The sequence below is a fragment of the Panthera uncia genome (assembly GCF_023721935.1).
Source record: "Panthera uncia isolate 11264 chromosome C1 unlocalized genomic scaffold, Puncia_PCG_1.0 HiC_scaffold_3, whole genome shotgun sequence".
Classification (NCBI taxonomy): Eukaryota; Metazoa; Chordata; class Mammalia; order Carnivora; family Felidae; genus Panthera; species Panthera uncia.
Window position 1 is genome coordinate 716537 of NW_026057584.1, and position 22443 is coordinate 738979.

At 62.3% G+C, this 22443-nt stretch overlaps 2 protein-coding genes across 8 annotated transcripts in view; one reads left to right on the plus strand and one right to left on the minus strand.

The window, feature by feature from the left end:
* Positions 1-4410: 4410 nt before the first annotated feature.
* Positions 4411-16486, plus strand: STK25 (serine/threonine kinase 25). Its single transcript, XM_049614516.1, is given in 14 exon segments — positions 4411-4558; positions 5048-5170; positions 10351-10581; positions 11257-11313; positions 11771-11879; positions 12602-12759; positions 12844-13029; positions 13418-13563; positions 13789-13821; positions 13823-13866; positions 13869-13903; positions 14061-14132; positions 15668-15804; positions 16033-16486. Coding segments are annotated over 13 exon segments (1278 nt in total). The 5' UTR covers positions 4411-4558; positions 5048-5140; the 3' UTR covers positions 16073-16486.
* A 140-nt stretch (positions 16487-16626) lies between these two features.
* FARP2 (FERM, ARH/RhoGEF and pleckstrin domain protein 2) overlaps positions 16627-22443 on the minus strand; it is a 104457-nt gene continuing 98640 nt past the window's right edge. For 3 of the 7 annotated variants that reach the window (XM_049614501.1, XM_049614500.1, XM_049614503.1), the window contains 8 exons: positions 20510-20530; positions 20220-20302; positions 19359-19477; positions 18850-19010; positions 17848-17955; positions 17480-17631; positions 17104-17217; positions 16627-16863 (listed from right to left, as the gene is read on the minus strand). In XM_049614501.1, the coding sequence (XP_049470458.1) occupies positions 17148-17217; positions 17480-17631; positions 17848-17955; positions 18850-19010; positions 19359-19477; positions 20220-20302; positions 20510-20530 (714 nt within the window). In that variant the 3' untranslated portion in view covers positions 16627-16863; positions 17104-17147. Of the gene's footprint in view, positions 16864-17103; positions 17218-17479; positions 17632-17847; positions 17956-18849; positions 19011-19358; positions 19478-20219; positions 20531-22443 lie in introns of those variants that run through there. The other 4 variants (XM_049614502.1, XM_049614499.1, XM_049614504.1 and 1 more) reach the window with 4 other exon arrangements.

Consider the following 22443-nt stretch of genomic DNA (forward strand, 5'->3'; position numbering starts at 1 on the left):
AAGCAGCACTTTTTTGGTCCGGAGCCTGACACGACCCAGTGTGTGTCTAGAGAGGCTGTGCTGGCTGCTGGTGACCGGGAAGCTGGGCGGGAGGCAGAGGCTGCTGGCTAATGCGGAGGCACCCGAATGCACCAGTCTTCACCAAACTGGGTTTGAATGTTTCCGGAACTTCAAGTCAGTCTTAGAGGGTGAAGATTTGCTGTCTGTGAGGGTGGAGGAGACCTCGACCCAGGAGAGCCTGAGGATCCTCGAGGCTGCGGTTGGGGGCCGTCACCTCCCCAGGGCCAGCCAGGGCTCCCACCCTGCCGCCTACGTGGGCCAGGGAGCAGGTCCCGGCAGGCCCAGGAAGTCACCTGAGCAGTGTGTCTGTGGGCCCTTGACCTCCAGTCCAGACTTGGTGTTTTGTTTGTTTGTTTGTTTGTTTGTTTTTGCCCTGAGGGGAGTGAGTTTTCTTCTGCCTTAACCTCCTTCCTGAGATCGTGAGGCCTTGAATGTGCTGTTTTGAAACAATCCTCATTGTTCTGAGATTTCAAAGTCAGCCAGCAGACACAGATAAGCCTGTTTTTCTGAATACAGGAGTAAAATCTGGTCACTGAAGTCTACTGGACCTGGAAAGTTAGGATAGCAAATAAAATAAGACTTAAGATCCACATGTCCAGTCCCCATGTCCTGTCAGTTCAAAATAGTACCCATGCGTACACACGATTAGCGTGTAGTTCTAAAACCTGGTTTTTCGCAGTGCCGGCGTAGCTCAGTCGGCTAAGCGTCGGACTTCTTGCGGTCCGTGGGTTCAAGCCCCGCGGCCGGTTCTGTGCCGACGGCTCGGAGCCTGGAGCTGCTTCGGGTTCTGTGTCTCCCTCTCTCTCTGCCCCTCCCCGCCTCCTGCTCTGTCTCTCTCTCAAAAATAAGTAAACATTAAAAAAAAAATTTAAACTGGTTTTTCACCTAACACCATCCCCGAGCGTGTGTCCGTGGCATCTCTTCCGTCCCACGGCTGGACTCCTCCACCGCCCTCCGGGAGCCGTCGGCCTCGTCCACAGACGGGCGTGGACAGGAAACTCGGCCCTTCTCAGTGGCTTTCCTGGTGGTGGCAGTGGGTGCCAGGTCACGGCTGGAAAGTGAGGCTTCCTGGGGGTCGCACTTGAAGGCGCGGAGCCTGGTGGGCGGAGAGCGGGATCGAAGGCGGAGGCGCAGAGCCAGGGAGCCCCGGGCCTGTGTGGAGCTGGGGGCTCCCCACGCCGGTTCCACCCTACACCCGAGCCTGGCGGCCATGCCATCTGCCCGTGCGGGGTACTCTCCCTGCAGCCTCTCAGTTGCCCAGACATCCCAGGACACCCCTGCGGCCCTGTGACACCCGCTGCCCGAGTGCTGCCTCCCGACCATAGTCACCAGTGGGAGGCATTGTCCTCGGCCCGGGGAACACCCTCCCCTTCTCCATTCTCTTGAACCCCTGGACTCCGGGATCCAGGCTGATGGGCGCCTCTGGACGACACGGGAGCCCCTAGGGGCCGGCTCAGCCATCCACACCCTCCTCCCACGGCAGCCTGGGTCCCAAGGAGGGGCGTTGAGGCCGTCCCCACGCCCCTCCCCGCCCCCCGCCGTGAGCTCTGCACCCTCTCATCCTTGCCTGGTTTAGGGTCTGAGAAGCCTGGGGATTCCCCTCTGGGACCTACTACCAGGGGCAAGGTGAAGCCCCCAGACCGCTCAGTCCCCTCCCACCCAGGGGGCGGTTCTGGTGCCTCCCCCGCCCGACACTGCCCCTGCCCCTTTGGACGGCGTGAGCTTCTGCAGCCCTCCCAAGATGAGTCCATTTGACCCTGACATTGGCCAGGAGAGCACGCACGTTAGAGCAGAAGCTTCTGGCCCGCCTTGTCCCACCCCTGGGGCCCCAGAACAGGGGGCCCCCGCAGAACTCTGACCCAGAGCCCGGGGCACTGGGCCAGTGGGATCGTTCGAGGCCACGGAGGCTGGGAGAGGCCTAGAGAGAGAAGCAACCATCCAGATGTTGTCCAGAGCGGTGGTGCCATTTTGCATTCGCACCATGTAGGATGTATGAGAGTTCCGGGTTTTCATCCTCCTGAATGACCAACTGTTCAGCTCTGCCTCAGGCAGAGGGGTTTCCAGGGATGTGGGACTTTCAGTGCCAGAACCCGGAACTCCCTATTATGAGTACTTTTTATTTTAGCCACCCTAACAGGAATGTGGACAGCACCTCGCTATGGTTTTGTTTGCATTTCCCTGATAGTTAATGATGTGAAGCATCTGTCCACGTGCTACTGCCATTCACCCATCTTAATTAAGTATGTATTTATTTATGAGACAGAATGAGCAGGGGAGGGGCAGAGAGAGAGAGAGACAGAGAGAGAGACAGAGAACCCTAAGTAGGGTCTGCGCCGTCGGTGTAGAGCCCAACTCGGGGTTCCAACCCACGAACCATGAGATCATGACCTGAGCCGAAGTCAAGAGTTGGACGCCCAACCGACTGAGCCACCCAGGTGCTCCTCACCACCCTCTTTGAAGTGTCTATTCAAGTCTGTTCTCAATTTTTTTTTTAACTGGGTTGTTTTCTAACTGTTGAGTTTGGAGAGCTCTGTGTATATACGTTGTATGGTATGTGTATAGTATAAATATATATTTCATGTACATACATCCGTATGTATGTACGTATGTATTTGGATATGTGCTTTGCAGTTTTTTCCCCCAGCCTTGTAGCATGTCTTTTCCTTCTCTCAACAGTATCTTTCTGAAAGCAAAATTTAAAAAATTTGTTGACATTCACTTTATCACTGCTTTTCTGTCTTTGCGTTAAAATACACGTAACGTAGGGGCGCCTGGATGGCTCAGTCAGTTAAGCGTATGACTCTTGGTTTCAACTCAGGTCACGATCTCAGTTTCCTGAGTTCAAGCCCTGCATAGGGCTCCGTACTGACAGGGTGGAGCCTGCTTGAGATTCTCTGTCTCCCTCTCTCTCTGCTCCTCCCCCCCTTGTGCTGTCTCTCTCTCTCTCTCAAAAATAAACTTTAAAAAATTAAATACACATAACATAAACTATACAGTGTACAATTCGGTGGGATTAACAAATTCACGATGTTGTGTAATCATCACCACTATTTCCAGGAATTTTTAAAAATCACCCCAAACAGAAACTCTGTCCCTATTAAGTAATGGTTCCCTGTTCCCCTCTTCAGCCCCTGGAAACCTGTATTTTACTTTCTGTCTTTTGAATTGGCCTATTCTCCATGCCTTAGGTAAGTGCAATCATGCAGTATTTGCCTCTTGTGACCGGCGTATGTCCCCTGTGTAATGTGTTTGTTGTTGTTTGTTTTATTTTAAATAGGCTCCATGCTGGGTGTGGACTTGGGACTTGAACACACCACCCAACACAGAACTTGGACTTGACCTCATCAAGATTGGGATGCTTAACTGACCAGCCACCCAGGAGCCCCTGCATAATGCTTTTAAAAGTTCATGTTGTAACACGTGTCAGAACGTAATTCCTTTTCTATTTTATTGTATTTTATTTACTTTAAATTGTGACGTAACACACATAAAATTTACCATCTTAAAAGTTGTAAGTACATTAGCATTGTCGTGCACTCAATCTCCAGAACTCTTTATTTTGTGAGACAGACTCTGTGTCGATTAAACAGTAACTCCCCCCATTTCCCCTCCCCCAGACCCTGGCACCCACCGTCTACTCTGTGTAAATCTACCCCCTTTAGGGACTCCACGTATGTGGACCCATGAAATAATTGGTCTTCTGTATCTGGCTTCTGTTACGCGGCATAATGCCCTCCAGGTTCATCCATGTTGTCGCAGCCGTCAGAATGTCCTTTTTCAGGCTGACTAGTATTCCACGGCTTTGCTACATCACATTTTGTTTCTCCATCCCACCCTCCACGGTCACTTGAGTTGCTGCACTGGGCAGGGTCTCCAAAACAGGGTATCGGCGAAAGCCCTCCAAGGCGGAGGGGAGGAGGGAGAGCAGAGAGCGGGGAGGTGGGTGGAAGGGACCACCAGGAGGGAGGACAGAGAGGGGAAGAGAGGAGGGGAGGGGAGAGGAAGGCCGGAGGGGGATGGACGGGACTGGGAGGGAGGACGGAGAGGGGGTGGCGGGGGTAATGGAGGAGGCAGACGGGGACCGGGTGGGCGGGAAGGGGAGCGAGTCCACGGGTGGGAGGACGCATGCCCAAGGGCCCCCCCAACCCCCGGCTGCAGGACCCCTCCTGGCCCCGGCCCCGGCCCCGCCCCGGCCCGGCCCGCGGCCTGCTGGGAGACGTAGTGTAGAGGCGCTCAGGAAGCCCGACTCCGAGTCCCGGCGAGCCCCGCGACACCGCCCTGCCCCGTGGCTTGCCGGGACTTGTAGTCCAGAGCCGGCGGGCACCCGAGCGCGGAGCGAGCGGCGGGACTCGGTGTCCCAGAGAGCCCCGCGCCGGGCCACGACACCGCGCACCGCCTTCGCCGTCGCCGCCGCTGGGCTTTCTCCGGTCGCCGCCGCCACTGCCGCTCTTTCGCGGGCTGGAGGTCCGGGCGCTCCCCGGGCGAGAGGAGGCTGCGGGTGGGAGCCTTCGTGGGCACTGAGGAGCGGGCCGGGGGAGGCCGGGATGGAGCCCCCCCGGAGGTGGGCGCGCTGCCGGGTGGGCCCGCGCCTGCGGCGGTTGGGGAGGGGGCCGGGCGGTGGGGGGTTGCCGGGCGGTTACGGACCGTGGGGCGAGCGGAGGGCGCTGAGGGAACTGGGGGCGGGGCTTGGCGGTGGGGGCAGGGCGCGGGGAGGGGGGAGAGGAAGCTGGAGGTGGGGTTCGGGGTGGGGTAGGGCGCTGGGGGCGGGGCTCAGCGCTGGGGGGTGTGAGGGGCGTGAAGGGGCTCGGGGACCCGGCCCTGGGCGGCGGTGGAGGGTCGGAGGCCAGAGCGCGGGCGGGAGAGGCTAAGAAGGGGGGCCCCGCTTGGTGAGGCCATCAAGGAACGAGACGGGTGGGGGCGCCTGGCCCCGGGGAGCCCCGTGTACCCCGAGCAGCACCAGCATCGAGCGCGCCTGCTGTCCTTCCAGTTGATTGAAGCGAGGGAGCCGGCTTCCAGAGCCTCGAGGCGGGATCTAGGGGCCTCGTGGGGTTGCAGCCGATGGTCTGAGGGCATCGCAGACATGGCTCACCTCAGGGGCTTCGCCAACCAGGTAAGGCTGGTTCCAGGATGGGGGGTGTGTGGCAGCGTGCCTGCCCCGCCCCCGCACGTGGGAGCGCCGACCGCCACGTCCCGGGAAGACGTTTATTTCACCCACGAGCGTGTCACCTGAAAAGCGCCTGGGCTTTCAGGAGAGCCGTCCGCTGAGGACCCCGCTCCTCCGGGGACCCCGAGGAGGGGGCAGTGCAGAGGGGCTGCTGCCTCGGGGCGGCTGGTGCGGGGTTTTGGGGGGCAGATGCGCGCAGACTTCTCAGAATAGAAGCCCCCCCCCCCCCCCCCCCCCCCCCCCCCCCCCGCGCGGGAGGGGGGTGCGGAGGCTGACCTTGGGAGCAGAGCGGGGCCGGGCGGCGCCGGTGGGTTTGGGAACCTGGGTGGCTGCGTTTGCGGGGTCCGGGGCCGGGCCAGGGGCATGCCGGGCTGTGGCAGAGGCTGGGGGTTCCCTCCCTGGGGGCGCGATGAAGCAGCCTCGGGTGACTTGGTGTGTCGGGAGAGCTGAGGGCCCCAGTGTGCTTCTGTCGGGGTTTCTTGGGAAGGCTGCTCTAGGAGCGGTCACCTGGGCCGGAAGTGCCTGCCTGCAAGGTTCTTGTGCTTCCCCACCCGAACCACTTTGCGGCGTCACCGGCGGGCTCTGGGGGACCCCCCACATCCGGCCGGAGTCTGCCCGGAGCCGGCTGCTGGTGCTGGGACGTGGTGGCGGCAGCCAGCGTGGGGGCTTGTGGTTGGTTTCCCTCCCCGTTTTGTTGTCTCAAAACAAGGGCGATGGAGGCAGCGTGAAGGGGACTTTTCCTAGGTGCTGGCGGTGTGGTCGTGTTCTCAGTGGGCTGGCTGCTGCAGGGTGATGGGATGGCCCGTTAGCCCCCCTCCGCCGGCATCTGCCCCGGGAAGGTGTGGACGGGGAAGCCTGTGGGGCTCCCATCGAGCAGCGCGTCCTGCACCAGCTGTGGCCACAGATGGGAACCGGGCCTCACCGGTTGATGCCGAATGGGGCTAGCAGATTCCTCTCTAGGCTTTGACATTTCTGTGTGGTAAGTCACATTACTGGTGCGCAGAGAAAACTCGGCCTCGAGCTTATTTTTAAGAGCCGCAGGATACATTTTGCACCCAGAAAGAGCCTCCCTTGCCTTACCCCGCCCCGCCCCCCATCCTGCTGCTGGTGAGTGACAGAAGCTGCAGAGAAAGCACCGGAGAACCAAGCCGGTGATGGTGAAGTGACTGTATCAAAGCTCACCTTGTAAGTTCCACGGCTGCAGCTCCCAAGTGCACAGAAAGCCCCAAACCCGTGTGTGAAGGGCTTTGACGTTCATTGTCAAACTTAAGAGGCGCTTAGAAAGGTGCAGGTTAGAAAGAGAGAATTGATTTGGAGAAAAAACAGAACACTTTAGGCGACATTTACTTATTCAGTAAACGTTTATAGAGCGCTTGCCGCCAGTCTCTCTGCGCTAAGCCTTTTGCGTGTGTAGCTCTCGTGGTTCCCCTCAGCCTCACCACACAGGTGCTGTCGTCACCCTGGGTTTAAAACTCGGTGCTTAGAGATGTTAGTTGGCTAGAAAGCGGCAGGTCGAGGCCTCGAATCCAAGTGTACCTGGGGTGACGCTCCCAACCGTCCTGCAGTCCGATGGCAGGATGTGTCTGTCGTCACGGCCTCATTGTTTCTCCCAATGAATCAGAAATACCCTTTACCATTCTTCTTTTCCCTCTTAGAATACAGGAAGGAAAAAAAGCTGTGGGAGTAGTTCCCGTGGGTCCCGGAAGTCGGAGCCCCGAGCTGCCCCCGTCCCCGTGTGCGGTCGGCGCTTCGTGTCGGCCCTCGGCGTCCAGATCAGACAGGGAGAAGGGACCCCTCAGGAACGAAGCCCCCTTTGTCCTTTCAGAGGCCAGTGGCAGGGAGCCTGTCAGCGTATCATTTTCTCTTGAGACAGTTGTCACTGTGGCTCCGTGGGGCAGTCCCTGCTTGGGGCAGTAGGCCGTGCTCCCACACAGCCTGCCCTCCCGCCCTCCACATCTCTCCTCCTCCCTCCTCCCCCCCAGCTTGTTCCTGTGCTGCCACCTGTCGTGTGGTGGGTGGGGATGGCTTCGCTCCCCTCATTTCGTGAGGTGACATTAACGGCAGACACGCTGCCAGGCAGCGGCCACAGACCTGGCAGCCTCAGGGTTGGAGGACAAGGGTGTCAACCCCCAGAGCCAGTCGAGCTTTTGAGCTTTTACAGCATCGCCTGGAAAAGCAGCCCGAGGCCCCCAGACCCAGGAGCTACTTGCCTTTCCTTCTCCCGGCGGGGCTGGGAACAGGTGGGTCCTGTGACATTCTTGTAGTGTCAGGGCCGCAGCCAGGCGTGTGCACGTGTCACACTGCTGAGTTGACTGGCCTGCAGTCGGGGGGACTCCAGGAGTATGAGAGTCGGGGGTTGGGGCTCCCCGCCTTCCTTGCCAAGCCAGGAACTCTGGCTTAGGGTCCACCGTGTTCTCCCGGGCAGTGGGGGTCTGAGTGCCCCATCTGGGGGTTTCCCTTGTTGGGTTGCTGGCCCTGCGTGGAGAGGGCCGCGGTGTTCTCAGCAGGGCTGAGGGGAGCGGAGCAGGAGGACGTGTTGCCAGCAATTGCCTGAGGGTGGGAAGGGGACCCGCTGATTGGTGCTGCCTGCTGTCCGTCCCACCTCCTCCAGCTCTTCTCTCAGGGCACCTTAGGAGAGGGACTTTCTTCGGCGACCGAGGACACAAGGTCAGGGCACCAGCTGGACTGGAGTTACTGGACAGCCGTCGTGGGGTATCCTGCAGGGCTGTGCCAGCCCTTCTGGGGCAGGGGACAGGCTGGCGGTCTGGTGGACCGCCGCCCCCGGCACCGAATAGGCGGTGACGGCTGAGTCGATGGCAAGAGCCTCTGGGAAGGTGCTGTTTGGGCCGATGCGGAAGGAGCAGGTCCGGGAGGGGCGTGTCCCAGACCATGCCCCACCGCGGCAGCCAGGGAACGGCAAGGTCCCCCGCCGCTCGCGGAGAAGGCCCTCCGGCAGGAAGGTGTTCTTGTCCTGCCGCCGGCCGGTCACGTGTGGGGTCGCGTGTGGGGTCGCGTGTGGGGCCGGGGGTTGGCGGGATGGCGCAGGCGCCCTGCCGGGCCTTTCTTCCGGGTGGGGGGGGGTGGGTTCTGGCCACGTGATCCGCGCCATCCCCCTCCTGAACACAGCCGAGTGGCTGCAACTCGCGGCCACATGCCTAACCTGTCCTGGTTTTCTTGACATGCGCGGCAGGAATGGAGATGCCCGGCGGTTGGGCCCAAGGGACCCGAGTGGCGCTCAGCTCTGTGTCCTGCTGAAGCCTTCAGCCTTGGCTTGGGGACTCGGTGGTAACTCGACCGCGTGCACCTGCTGCGCCTTGTCCTCTACATGCACTGGCTTGGGGACTGGGCTGCTGGTTCTGGTGAGGAAACGAGGAGGGCCACGTTCCTGAACCAGCTGGGCCAGCGTGTGGATGGAGCCCGGCCCAGCCCGCCCCGTCTGTGGGGACTGTGCTGAAGTGCTGCTCTGCCCCTTGGTCCCGGCCAGGCCCCGCTCCATCTGCTGTCCTGTGGGGCTCCTGGCACCCGACGGCCCCTGCTGTCCTGGCTCTCCGGGTGCTCGGAATCAGGGCTGCTCGCCTGTGGGCCTGCGTGCTGTCCCCTCCCTCCCAGTCGCACGCCTGCACGCCTCGGGAAGGCGGCTAATCAGCAGTTTCTGTTGACGCGTAGTCTCTGTCTGGAGCCGGTCGGGCCCGACGTGGAGCTTTGCTGGGGGTGAGCCCAAGGTGGGCTCCGTGTGTGTGCCGAGTCCACGTGTGGAGGGCTCAGCTCGGGACCGGGGGCGCCCACCCACCGCAGGATGGGCCGTCCCTCGGGCCGATGAGGCACGGGAAGCCGTACTTTTCTCCCTCGTGTACCCGGCACCAAGATGCTCTGTTGCCAGTGGTGCTGGGGCTGTGGCAGCGGCCTCTGTGCCGGGAGGCGCCTCCTGGTGGATCCGAGTCTCGGGGCCTTGGAAAACCCTTTCTGCCTCTGCCTGGACAAGACGCTAGGCTCCCACCCTCCTGGCCCCCTGCGTCGCTCTGGGGCTGTGTAGACTGCTGCTGGCTCTCTGAGGACACAGTGGCTTGGCGTTCCCAAGAGAGTGCTGTTCTCGGGAGCCCGGGGGGCCACGTGCGCAGGGGTGTTGCCTCCTTCGGGCAGCCCCCCAAAGGCTGAGAGCCATCTCAGCCCCTGACGTGTGGAAGGTCGGCGTCAGGCGTGTGAGTGTCCGCCCACGGGCGGGCGGGTGCCCTCTGCCGGCCGCGCCCTGGTGCTCAGACCTCTGGGCGCTCTTTTTCAGGCTTTGAATTTAAGTCCAAGGACAGGACAGTGCGCTGGTTTTGCGTGGTACTTGAATATCCAGGATTAAGCGTCCAAGACAGCATCAGTTTTCAACTCCCCGCTGGTGTGAGGGTGGAGCTGTCTTGAGGACTGATTTGGGGACCAGAAGGGAAGCCGTTTCCGGGGGGTGTGGCTCCCAGGTGTGCAGGGAGAACCGGCTGACGCCATAGACTCTTGCTCAGGAGGAGTTCGGGGGGGTCCGGGGAACCGGGAGCGCCGGTACCTCCCTCCCCCGCCCCCGAGTCTAGCTGGGGTGTGTTTGTTACAAACGAAGAGGCAGCATGGGTACGTTCTTGCGAACTAGGCCCCTGGTTCGCGAGACTGCGTTGGTGCTGTCCCCACTGTCCCCGCTGTCCTATGGGATAGCCTCGCTGCCCCCAAGTCCCCATTTCCTACCCACGTATCCCCTTTAAACTTGTCCTTGTGCCTCACTTGGCCCTCCCCACGTGTCCACGTGTGGGGTGTGGGCAGATAGGGCATGACCTTCATGGTCTCTCCACCTGCTCCACAGCCTGGTCCCCTGGCTGCTGCGGGGGCCTCTGTGCTCCTTTGTGGGGAGGGTACGTTTAGGTTTCCTGAACAAAGAGGTAAAAGCAGCAAGGAGAGGGGTGCCTGGCCGGCTCAGTCAGAAGACTGCGACTCTTGATCTTGGGGTTGTGAGTTCAAGCCCCACAGTGGGTGTAGAGATTATTTAAAAAGCGTAAACTTAAAAAAAAATGTGGGTGGGCTCCCTAGCTCCTCATTTTGGGGATTGCCACCTCCTCCAGCAGGGTCACCCTCAGTCTGCCTGCTCCGTGTCTCTACAGCACTCACGCGTGGACCCCGAGGAGCTCTTCACCAAGCTCGACCGTATCGGCAAGGGCTCCTTTGGGGAGGTATACAAGGGGATCGACAACCGCACCAAGGAGGTGGTGGCCATCAAGATCATCGACCTGGAGGAGGCCGAGGATGAGATCGAGGACATCCAGCAGGAAATCACTGTGCTCAGCCAGTGTGACAGTCCCTACATCACCCGCTACTTCGGCTCCTACCTGAAGGTGCCTGTGGGGTGGGGGCTCGCTCCACGCCAGGCCTGCGCTTGGGTAGATGCCCGTGACCGCCGCCCCCCACCCAGGCTGCCTCCAGAGAGGCAGAAAGTCCCTGTACCTGCTCGGGAGGCCCGGGCTGGGTCTGCCCCACATGGGGACGGTGGGGACAGGCCGGGTCTGAAGGATGAGGGCACTCAAGAAACTACAGTCCCGAGGGCCAGGTGGGCATGGAGGACATGAATGCGACCTAGTTGGCTCTGCAGTGGCCGTGGGGTCTCACTTCCTGGCCGTGCCGTCTCCCGGGCCAGGGCAGCCCCACCGCACAGCGTCTTTGAGCCCACCCCCCGCTCTGCCCTTGGGGGCCCGCCCAGGGGGACGCCTGGGTGCAGGTGCCCGCAGGCCGAGTGCCGGCTGGACATGTCATTCCTGCGGCCTGGTTCCCGTTGGGGTACTGGCATGGGGGACCTGGCCACCGGCCTGAGCACTGGGTCCATCTACACACACACACATCAGGGGTGTGACAGGAGGGGGGGCTGGATAGGGGCCCCTGGGGCCCTTTTGCGGTGGGTCCCTGAGGGTCGGTCCCTGAGGGTTCCTGAGGGCTGGAGGCCTGAGTCTCCCCTGACGGGGAGTGTGTGTCTTGGGGCCGTGGCCTCGAGCTCATGGGCGTTTCTCTGGGCCCAGGGCACGAAGCTGTGGATCATCATGGAGTATCTGGGCGGAGGCTCCGCGTTGGACCTGGTGAGGCATAGGCTGCGGCAGTGGGCGGCTTGTCGTGGGCAGGAGTGGACACAGGAGGTGGCTGTGGGGCTTGGGGCAGCAGCCCTGGACCCACTGCCTGAGGACCCCCGGCTCCTGTGGGCCTCCAGTCCTTGGCTGTTTCGGTGTGGTGCGTGCTAAGAGCCTTCTCAGCCCAGAAGTGAACTGGGGTCCATTTCCACTGGTTTCCCAGGGGTTCTGGGCTGGTGGGGTGCAGGCGGGCCAGCGCCCCCAGGTACGTGGGCTCGGCAGTGGCCGGGACCCCCTTCGTGCCAGCGGAGAGAACGGTAGATGCCGTCTGGAGAGAGCCTCCCCCCCTCCCACCTGACTCAGCATCTGAAGTCCACTTATCCCCTGGCGGAGGCCGCGGCCGTGGGGCTGGGATTGGCGTGTGCCAGTGGGGGTGCCTGAGGCCCTGCCGTCCCTTCTCTGCCTGCAGCTGAAACCCGGGCCCCTGGAGGAGACGTACATCGCCACCATCCTGCGGGAGATCCTGAAGGGCCTGGACTACTTGCACTCGGAGCGCAAGATCCACCGAGACATCAAAGGTCCCCGGGGGCGCGGCCCCTGTCCCTCGTCCCCGTCCCCTCCAGACCCTAGAGGCGCCAGGGTGCGAGGTGGAGGTCGCTGCGAGGGGTGTGCGGCTGGCGGTACTGGGGGGTCTGGGATGTGGGGACCCTTGTAGTTCGGCGCTTCTGGCCTGAACTCCCTTGGGCCGTCCGACGCCGAGCGGTGCCGTCTCGCTCTGTTCCTGAAGACGCTGCCAGTAACAGAACTTTCCGAGTATGTTGTGCCCGTACGGTGGGGACACCACCTCTGCTCCTCGGGTCGGAAGGGACCTGATTAAAGCAGACGTGTGGATTTTTTGCTCGTGGTCTCCTGAGCGCCCAGTGTGTGCTCCAGTGGCCCCACCGTGGGAGCCGGCCCTGCCAGGGGCAGCCGGGGGTGTGAGGGCGAGGGCCAGAGTCACCTCTGCCTGCTTTGCCGTTCGGGAGAAAAGGGCGGCGGCTCTGTTCTTGGGGTTTGTCATATAAGGCCCACTCTGGGAAGGCCTGGACCTCGTGCCCAGGCGGGCCCCTCCCGCAGCCACCCCCCGGCCGTGCACGTGGTCCTGGGTGCCTGGCCTGCCGGGTGCCGAGGAGAGCTAAGGTCCTTGAGCCGGACCTGCTGGCGTCCCCAGGTAGACCTGTGCTTCCTCAGGCAGCTGTGTGCAGGGGGAGGGGCCCTGCGCGGTGCTGAGGGTGACCCCCTACCGTCCTGTGTCGAGCAGCCGCCAACGTGCTGCTCTCAGAGCAGGGTGACGTGAAGCTGGCCGACTTCGGCGTGGCGGGGCAGCTCACAGACACACAGATCAAGAGGAACACGTTTGTGGGCACCCCCTTCTGGATGGCGCCCGAGGTCATCAAGCAGTCGGCCTACGACTTCAAGGTGGGCGCGGCGGGCGGCAGGGGGGCCGCCGCGTGGCTTGGGACCCCCCCCGGCGGCAACAGTCCCGTATGGGTCTCCGTCCAGGCTGACATCTGGTCGTTGGGCATCACGGCCATCGAGCTGGCCAAGGGCGAGCCTCCGAACTCTGACCTCCACCCCATGCGTGTCTTGTTCCTGATTCCCAAGAACAGCCCGCCCACCCTGGAGGGCCACCACAGCAAGCCTTTCAAGGAGTTTGTGGAAGCCTGCCTCAACAAAGACCCCCGATTCGTAAGGCCTGTCTCACCCTGGCCGCTGGGGCCCTGGCTCTGTGGGGTGGGCCGGGAGGAGGCCTGAGCGGCTGAAGGCGGTAGGGGCGGCTCTGGGACCGGGCCCCAGAGAACGGCCCCGTGGGCGGGGACGGGGCCTGAGGCCCCTTCCTTGCGCCCGGCCTCGCCCAGCCCCGAGCGCCTCCTGATCCAGAGCGGGCCCTGGCCAGGGGCTGAGGTCTGGGGGAGCTCGTGGCGGGTGTTTACCTGGTGTGGAGGGGATGTGTTCCACCCCAGCCTGCTGGTGGCCTCGTCCCTGTGGTCCCCGGGGGGAGCCGTGAGCTCCGGGAGTGTAAAGGCAGAGCTCAGCTGTCCCTGGCGTCCGCTGACCTGTGCCCTTCCTTCGGCAGCGGCCCACTGCCAAGGAGCTGCTGAAGCACAAGTTCATCACCCGCTACACCAAGAAGACCTCCTTCCTCACTGAGCTCATTGACCGCTACAAGCGCTGGAAGTCGGAGGGGCACGGCGAGGAGTCCAGCTCCGAGGACTCCGACATGTAAGGGCCCTTCTGGGGGTCACGCCCCCTGATGGCCGTGGGCCTTGTGCCGTGGCGGGGGTGGGGGGTCAGTGGGCCCCTAGGGCCCCAGGGCGGGCCTACTTGACATTTAGGGCCATGAGGTTGCCTCCAAAATAAACGGGGAGACTAAGGCAGGTGTGGGCCTTGGGACCCCCAAATCCCAGCCCCCATGCTCCTCATGACCCTTCTCACCTTCCACCGTAGTGACGGAGACACTGAGGATGGAGAGCAGGGCCCCCTCTGGACGTTCCCCCCCACCATCCGGCCGAGCCCCCACAGCAAGGTGCACAAGGGCACAGCCCTGCACGGCTCCCAGAAGGTCTGACCTGGCTGGGGGGTGGGGGGCAGGCACCCAGGCCTGGACACCTCACGGGCTGCACCTTTTAAGGAGGTCAGAAAGCTGGGAGGGGGGCGGGGCACGCCTGACCCTGGGGCACACTCGCTCTCATCACCCTGCCGGGGCTTTGACTTGGCAGTCTGCGGAGCCCGCCAAGAGGCAGCCGAGGTCCCAGTGCCTGTCCACGCTGGTCCGGCCTGTCTTTGGAGAGGTAAGGGCCAGGTCAGGGGGTCCCCTGGGGCAGGAGGCTATCGTGCTTCCCTGCACACGCTGTCCCCACATTGCGACCTTGAGGTTTATCAGGAGGTGTGCTGGCCAGCCCCCCCCCCCCCCCCCCCCCCCCACCGTGTGGGGCTTCTGGGCCCCTTGAAGCCCATTGTGGTTGGACCTGGACCTGGGGGCCAGGCTTTCTGAGCAAAGCAGAAGCGGCCAGGAGAAAGTACTTTAATGTGACCTCCCCGAGTTCTCCCCCTGCTGTGGTGGTTTGGGGTCTCAGGATGGCTCTGATCGAAAACTGTGACTTTTATTTTGAACTGCAAACGCATGGGATGGTCATCTGTTGAGACAGAGCCTGGGAGGTTCAGTTCTCAGTGCTGGATGTCAGGCTCAGGGCAGGGAGGCCTCAAGGGTCATGTGACCCTGCACGTTACCTACCAGTGGGGGGTCGATAGCACCCCAGGGACCCCCACACCCTGGACTTGGGGCTGGCAGTAGGTCAGGGGCCCAGTTCCCACCGCAGGCCCAGAGAGGGAGGAACGGGGTGCTGAGAGCCTTCCTGAGGCAAGTGGGCCCTGGGGTATCCGCTGGGGGGCAATGGGTAGAGGTGGGAGAGCTCCCACCTGGAGGGGCCTGATATGCAGGGGAGGAGGTGGGGAGGAGCAGGTGGCCAGAGCGGTACTGTCCAGCCATGGACCAGGAGCTTGGGCTCAGCTGGGACACGTCCCCACACTGGGGAGGGAGGCGGCCAGTGTCAGAGGAGGGCCGGGGCTGTTAGCGCCCTGGGCCGCTTGGAATGTATAGAGTGGAGGGGTGGGGCCCTGGGCTGCTGGAGCCCCTGCACCGTGTGTGATGGCGCGTGTGTGGGGAGGTTGGGGGGGGAAGCATAGCCTCATCAGGTGGTCGGGGCCCCCCTGTGGGGCCTGATTCTGTGGGCGGGGCCTGAGGTGGAGGCCGCTGGACGGGGTGTGCTAGGAGGCACCCTTGTAGTTTCTGTGAGGGGTGTGGCAGGGGACCCGGGTGACCTGCTTCTAATCCCCAGGGCGGTGATGCCTCCCTCTGGTTCTCACAGCCCCCGGTGGTGGTGGGGCCCAGGGTCAGGATGCCTTGATCTGGCTGTGCTGCGCACTGAGGGGCTTCTGGGCTGTTCTCTCAAGTTTGCGGGGCCTGAGGCACGGGGTTTCTGTGACCCTTGGGAGGAAGCCACGTGGTCAGCCTGGCCCACTGTAGCGTGACGGTGACAGGCCAGTAGAGACCCCTCTCGAGAGCGGAGTTGGGAGATTCCCTCAGGCGCGGGGGTGGGGCAGCATCTGTCTTTGCGGGAGCCCCGGGTTTGGCCTAAGCGGTCCCAGGAACCCCGGGGGACCCGGCCCACCCTAGCTCTGCGGTGGACCGACAGCTGGGGTCCCGCAAACGCAGGTCACAGCGAGGGGCCGGGAAGCCTTCCGCGGGAGCTTCCTTGTGGGAGCGTCAGAGCCGAGGGCCCCGGGGTCGGCAGTTCCGGTCAGGCTCCCGGTGGTCTCTCCACAGCTCAAGGAGAAGCACAGGCAGAGCGGCGGAGGCGTGGGGGCGCTGGAGGAGCTCGAGAACGCCTTCAGCCTGGCCGAGGAGTCCTGCCCTGGCATCTCGGACAAGCTGATGGCACACCTGGTGGAACGCGTGCAGAGGTGAGGCCCGGGGCGCCGGCCTTGTCTGCGTCGGCTTCTCTTTTTCTTTCCTCTGGAGCCTCGGGGCCTGCGAGGAGAGGCCGCGGCCCCCGCGGCCCCCGACGGACTGTGCTCAGAGGCTCGGGTCAGAACGCGGGCCGCCCCCTCCCTCGGCATCCCGGAGCCCCCACCCTGCCCAGGGCCGCGCCCCTCCTGGCCAGGAGTGACCGGGTCTCCCCCGCTCCGCAGGTTTTCCCACAACAGAAACCACCTGACGTCATCCCGCTGAAGGCGCTGCTGCTTGAGAAGTGGGGAGAAGGGTCTTTGTGTGGAGCCCCCTGTGCTGTCGTGGCCACGTGGGCCTCACTGCCGGGTCACCGCCCCCCACCCGCGCAGAGGGTCCCTCTTCCACGTCCCCTCCTGGCAGCGGAGCACCGACAGGTGACCACGTGGCACGAGGAGCAGAGACTGTCGGGGCAGCCCTGCCTCCTCCCCTGCCTGGAGCCCACCGAGGCCGCGCCGGGCCCAGGTTTGCTTCGTGTCGCATTACCGTGTCTCCCAAGGACTCGTTTCGGCCAGGACTTTTTTTTTTTTTTTTAAAGAAAACGAACTTCCTGCTTCCCTAAATGTTCTGAGGTTAAGGTGTTAGTTTTCATAGAACGTCGAGAGGCTCGGGCCACTTTCAATAAAAACCTGAATCGGACAGATGCTGGTGGTGGGCGGGGGCCCCGGTTCTGGCTTCTGAGTCCTTATCATGGCACAGGGTGACCCTGTGGTCCACTGGCAGGAGAGCAGGGGAGAAACTCTTTGTCTTGGACCGCACGCACGTTTGCATGGACAGACTAACAGAGCCCGTGTCCGTTTACTTTGATTTGTGAGGAAACCCTGGGGAACCGAGAAACTCTAGGCCCTTGCCCTCCCGGGACCAGGTGGGAACTTTGGTGTCCTCTCCTCCAGAGGGCTGTGGGGCGGGCTCCAGAGTGGCTGCTGCTGGACTTGCGTGGACACGTGTCACCTGGCGTGCAGCTGTGGGGCCCACCCTGGTTCCCGTTCCGGGCCGGTCCTCGGCGGAGCGCTGCTCTGGAAGAGGAGAGGGCAGGGGAGCGTGGGGTGCGGCCACCATCCCTGAGCCGGGCCCGCCTTTTTGTGTGTCCTTCCCGGCGCCCACTGGGTCTCGGGATGACGGCCCTCCCAGAGGTCACTGTGAGGCGTCCCCACGCTGTCCTGCCCCACCTATCCTACTCCGGGGACCCGAGGAGACCACAGCCACCCCTGTGCCGTGGGGAAGACGGGACCCGCAGTCACGGGGGATGTGCTGACCCTGCTCTGCTTCTTGGTTCTGCCCTCCTCGGGCAGGGCGGGCTTCACGCCTCGTCCTCGGGGCGCCTGGCCCTCCCGGGTGAGCTGCTGGCGCTCTCGATCACCTCCATCCACCTGGAGAAGAGGCTGGGCCGTCAGAAGTTCCCAAGATGCTCACTCGGATTTCAGGGTGTGCTCTGGTCACACCAGTGGCCTTGTGCTCAAATAACTCCCCAGGGGTAACCCCAGGCACGGAGCGAACGGACCAGCCAGCCCTTCTGGAGGCGGCACTCAGCCCTTCTCTCCAGGGCTCAGAGCGCCTGCCTCCGGCACCCTCTGTAACAACAGGAGACCCGCGGGGACAGCGGCCGACCGTGGCCGCCTGCCACAGGATTACCTCTCAAACGTGTACTTGCTCTCAGCCCGGAAGAAGTAGACGTGGGACTTGAACTGGAGCTTGAAGACGTGCTCCTTGTGGACGCAGTCGGCCTCCTTGGGGACGCTGACACTGTAGCCCAGCAGCGGGAGGCTGGCCAGGGGGTAGTCGTCCTGCAAGGTGGCACGCGGCTCGGTGGATGCGCCCCCTCCCCTTCCCCCCCCCGCGACCACCGCCGAACCAGCTCTCCCCGTCGGGACTGAATGCCCCGTGGGAGCGGGCGGAGGAGCCGGGAGGCCGTGCTCTCCTGTGCTAGGAGCAGGGGCCGCTGTCTGCCAGTGCCACGGGCACAGCCGCCTCCCCGCCCCGGCTCCATCCAGCACCTTTACCTGATGAGTTTTGTAGAAGAACAAACAGAAGTTGGTAAAAACCACCCAGAGCTTCTGCCAGCCGTTACTGTTTTTGAATTTTCTCAGCAGGTATCCTGAAAGCTGGTTCTATGGGAAAGAAAGACACCGGTACTGGTTAGCGTCCTGGGACTCTGTCCCGGAGCACCTGCTACCCCAAAGCGTGCGTCGGCCCCCGAAGGCTTTCTTGGCTGTGGCCTTGACTACACTTTCCTGAGCGGCAGCTTCCTTCGCCAGGGCTCTGGGTCGTCAGTCTGTTCATAGTCTGACAGAAGGAGGTTTACAGATGTGGGGGGTGAGGTCCCAGGCGCTAAGTAGAAGGACACGAAGTTTCTTTTCCCTGTTTATAACCTCCCCAGCCATGACCCTCATAAACCCGATGCTGGGACAGGCCACGTGGAGCCAAGTTAGCACGGTCCCGACGAGACAGCCTGGCCCTGAGCGTGGCGTCCTGACCCAGGATGGCCCCTGTGGCCAGTGGCCCCGCCTCTCCCTTGTAACCCTGACTGTGCTCACGAGGGCCCTGCAGGGACGCCTTCAGCCCGCACTCCTCGCCCCGGGCTCGTGGGGCCTGGCGTGCTGGCGGCGCTCTGCCCTTTCGGTGGGCCCTACCTTTCGGGCCCCGGCTGACGGGGGAGCCCGGGGCTCTGACGGCTTCCTCACTTGGCTCTGCCTCAGGTACGACAGGAGCCCAAAACCCACAGCGAATGGGAGGCGGCCTGGGGGCCGAAGGGCTGGAGCGCGAAGTGGCCACTCCGGGTGATGGAGGTGGGAGGGGAGGCGGCAGCCCCCACGAGACCGCCCTTTCCGGAGAACCCCAGGGACGCCGTCCGCCCGGCTCCTCCCGCACGGAACTCATCTCGTGGGCCTGCACAAGCCCTGATGGTCACGGTCAGCCCGCAGCCTGGTGGCCCCCTGCTCTGCCCGGTCCAGCCCTCCTCCCCTGTAGCCAGCGCAAGCAGAGGGCGCTTGGGGCCGCCGTACCTCGACGGCCGCGCTCTGGTCGGCTCTGGAGACGCTGGTGTTCCGGTACCAGCACACGTGCACTGTGGTGTTGGCCCGGTGCTGGCCCTGCCCCTCCAGGGACCCGTGGACGCCATGAGTGTCTTCGGACTCTTTTTCCGGAGAGACCTCCTCAGAGGACCCTGGGGAAGGAGTCGGCCCTCTGCTCAGAGGGAAACGGGAGCACGGGGCGAGTAGGGTGGGGGTGGGGGGTGCTTTTGGTCCGGTGCTCTGGACTGGGGGACGAGGGAAGCCTGCAGCCCGGGTCAGCAATGGGCGGAGAGCAAAGTCACGCGGCGCTTCTGCCAGAAGAGCTCGTGGTCCCTCCCCGCGCCCCGCCCAACCTCTCCCCTGGTGTTCGGGGTGCCTGGACCGTTCTCTGTGGAGGGAGAGCCTGTGGGCCAGCAGGAGGCCTGTGACCAAGAAAAGGGATCTGTAGGGAAGCTTAGGTGCAGCGGGGTCCCCGAGGGGGTGCCCCGGCCGGAACTCACTGCAGGGAGGAGCGCAGAGCACGCTACCCGGCAGCACCAGGGACGGGTCACCCCCGCTCTTGGCCACGTCGATGGCAGTGTTCAGGTCACATATCCACTTCTCCTTTTCCAGGCGGGTGCTGGTGGGGGAGGGCCGAGGCTCAGCGCCCAGATCACAGGACCCAGGCCACCAGGGGCTCCCTGCTGTGCCGGCTTCTCTGACTGAAGGTCCGAGGGCTGCACCCCCCTGGGAGGTGAAGGGCCTGGAGGGGGGGCTTCTCCAGGGACACTTTATTCCTGAAACCAGAACTTTCAAGTCTCTGCCGCTGAAATACCAGACCCGTTCCTGGTTCATGATTAAGCTGCCACGGCTTCCTGGTGGGGCATTAAGTGTCCTGTGCTCTCTGATGTCAGCGGTGACACGATGACGACAGGGTGGAAGCCCAGAGCCAGGTGCCCGCCCGGGAGGAGAAACGCCTCCCCTCTGGAAGGGGCCAGGGATCCCCGGCCCCTACAGGGCAGTGAGCCGCCTGCTCACCTTTGAGCTCAGGCCTCCTTCACACTGGGGTGATTTGGGGGAAGTGGCTCGGCCGTGGGGGCAGGTGGAGGCCAGGCCCCTCCCCGACTTGAGGGGACCTAAGTGCCACTAACCACGTGGGCTGCCCCTGGTCGAGGTAGCTCAACAGCACCGTGGCCGCTCCATGGGGACATTCTCAAAGGTCACTCGCTTCCCACCACAGGAGAACCTGCTCTCTGGTCACATAACTGAAGCAGGGCTCAAGGGGGCACGCGCCCCACAACGACCTCGCTCGTGCCAGAGAAGCACTCCCCCGCCCCACCCTACCGCCCCAGGCCGCTGGGTGCACAGTGGAACATTCTTACCTGGCTGCCACCACGACTGTTTTCTGAGCTGCACAAATGGTGAAACAGTGTGGAACAGACCGCTCGCTCTCGCCCTCTTCTACCTGTGGCGGGAGAAGAGGCGGGCGTGTGGAGTGAGCCCGGGGCCGGCAGAGCCTGCGCCTGCAGCACAACACAGGTGCCTCGGAAGCCCTGTGCTGGGCAAATCTCTGCTGACTACCAGGGGCTACAGGGGGCATGGGGATCCCCGGGCCACGGCACCTGCCACCCAGGTGGGCGAGCTGTGGGCCGCAGGGCACCCAACTACTCACCGGTGGGTCCAGCACTATTAGCTGAAAGTCAAGCACAGGAAAAAATGTTGAGCATTTTCATTATCAAAAAGGGAAATGGACAGTTCGCTTTATAAACCTGGTACCAAAACCTGACAAAGTTAGCTTCAGAGAAAAACCTGACGGACTGCTCACGGTTCTAAGTGACTCACTGAAGTAACTCCCAAATAAAATACTATCTAATCAAACCCAAAGCACAGACAAGAAATTGTCCTGTGACCGAGGAAGGGGGCTCCAGGGATGCAACGGTGCTTTGACGCTGGGAAGCCGGCCAGCACAGGTCTCCCTGTCGGGAGGAGGGCGGTCATTTCTGCAATGCCACATACACGTCAGCTAAAATCCAGCGTGTGACTTCTGATGTCTCTCACATGGAAACGGGAGGAAGCCGTAAACATGACACAGGTTCTCTTTCTGAAGCCAAGACCTGTCACCCTTCCCTCTGCATTCAGGTTGAGGGCCGGCTGTCTGTTCCCCGGAACCAGCCGGTTACAGACCACCCCCGAAGAGACGGCTTCCCTGTGTGGGGGCCCATGCGATGCCAACCACCAAGCCTCACTCAGGACACAAAAGATCTGAAAGTGTGAGCAGTGGCCAGCAAGAGAAGGTCACGATGTTCGTCTCCCTGTAAGTCAGCACGTAAATGTAATGCCATTGAACTAGAAATCCCGGTGCTGTTTTTGCAAGGAATTTGTCCCAATGATTCTTCAGTTTATCTGGAAGAATTAAATACTTGAAAATAGCAAAGAACTTTTTCAAAAGGAGGACGAATAAGGGGTGGAGCTTCCCAACACAGCAACCCCCCCACATGACAGAACAGTGTGAACTGAGGCTGGCCCGGAGAAATGAGACGGGAGGCCCAGCGAGCACCCCAAGTGTGAAGGCCACAGTGTTTCCGTGACAAGGGCAGCCTTGGAGGTCAGAGAGAAACAGATTCGACAAAGGAATCTGCGTGCGAGGGGGGACGTGGCACGTCCCCATCTGGCGGCCCGCAAGGAAACGCGTTCAGGCAGTTTGTGAGGGAGACTTAAGGAAACTGAATGGATCAGAAGAACAAAAAGGCGCCGATGTGATCTTGGCACAGGGAAGGACTTCCTGAGCCCGCACTAAGGATGGGAGCCCTGATGGAAAAGATGAACTGATCTGACTATAAAAATGTCTGAATTCCCTCCTACAGCAAGGATTTGTTGGGACCTCTGTGCCAGGTGCCGTCCCAGGAGCAAGACACGATCACTGTCCAGTGGACTTTCAATTCTACCAGATCACACCAAACCGCAGGCGAGACAAACAGGACTTGCCAGCTGGGGAAGGGATCCGAGGCCTCGGCGAGTGGGTGGCGTCTATAAAATGCGGCACAAACGTGTACGAAGAGCCAACAGACCGACAGAGACCGTGGCAGCAGACGCCCGCGTGTCTCCTCGGGGAGGCCCCGGACTCTAGGAGACACGGACTCCGTCGGCCTCCACGACCGTCCAAAAGCTGCGCCACTGGTGGGACTGTGAAGGATGAGGGGTGAGTGCCCAGTGCCCCCCGACGCCGTGGAAAGAGGCTCGGATGCACTTAGTGGGAGGCCGGGTCGTGCATATGCTCCGCCAGTGATGTGGCGCTGATATTCGGAGCCAGAAAAACGAGCTGCCCAAGGCTCAAACAACACGTGCTGGGCGTAGAGATGTGTAGAAAGACCAAAATCCAACGGGGTTATTTCTAATTTCGAAAAACTAAATGGAGCCAGAATGTCCAATGTCGGGAAACAGTTCAGAAAGCCAGAGTCTGGCCTCCCAGTCCACTGCCCGTCTCCATTAAATGTGCACGGAGCCCACCTATTACAAGCACAGGAGACGTCAGGGATGAAGCGCTGAGCAAGAACGAGCGAGTTACAGAAGAGCTTGTAGGTGATTGCGCCGTGCCGCCCATGGAAA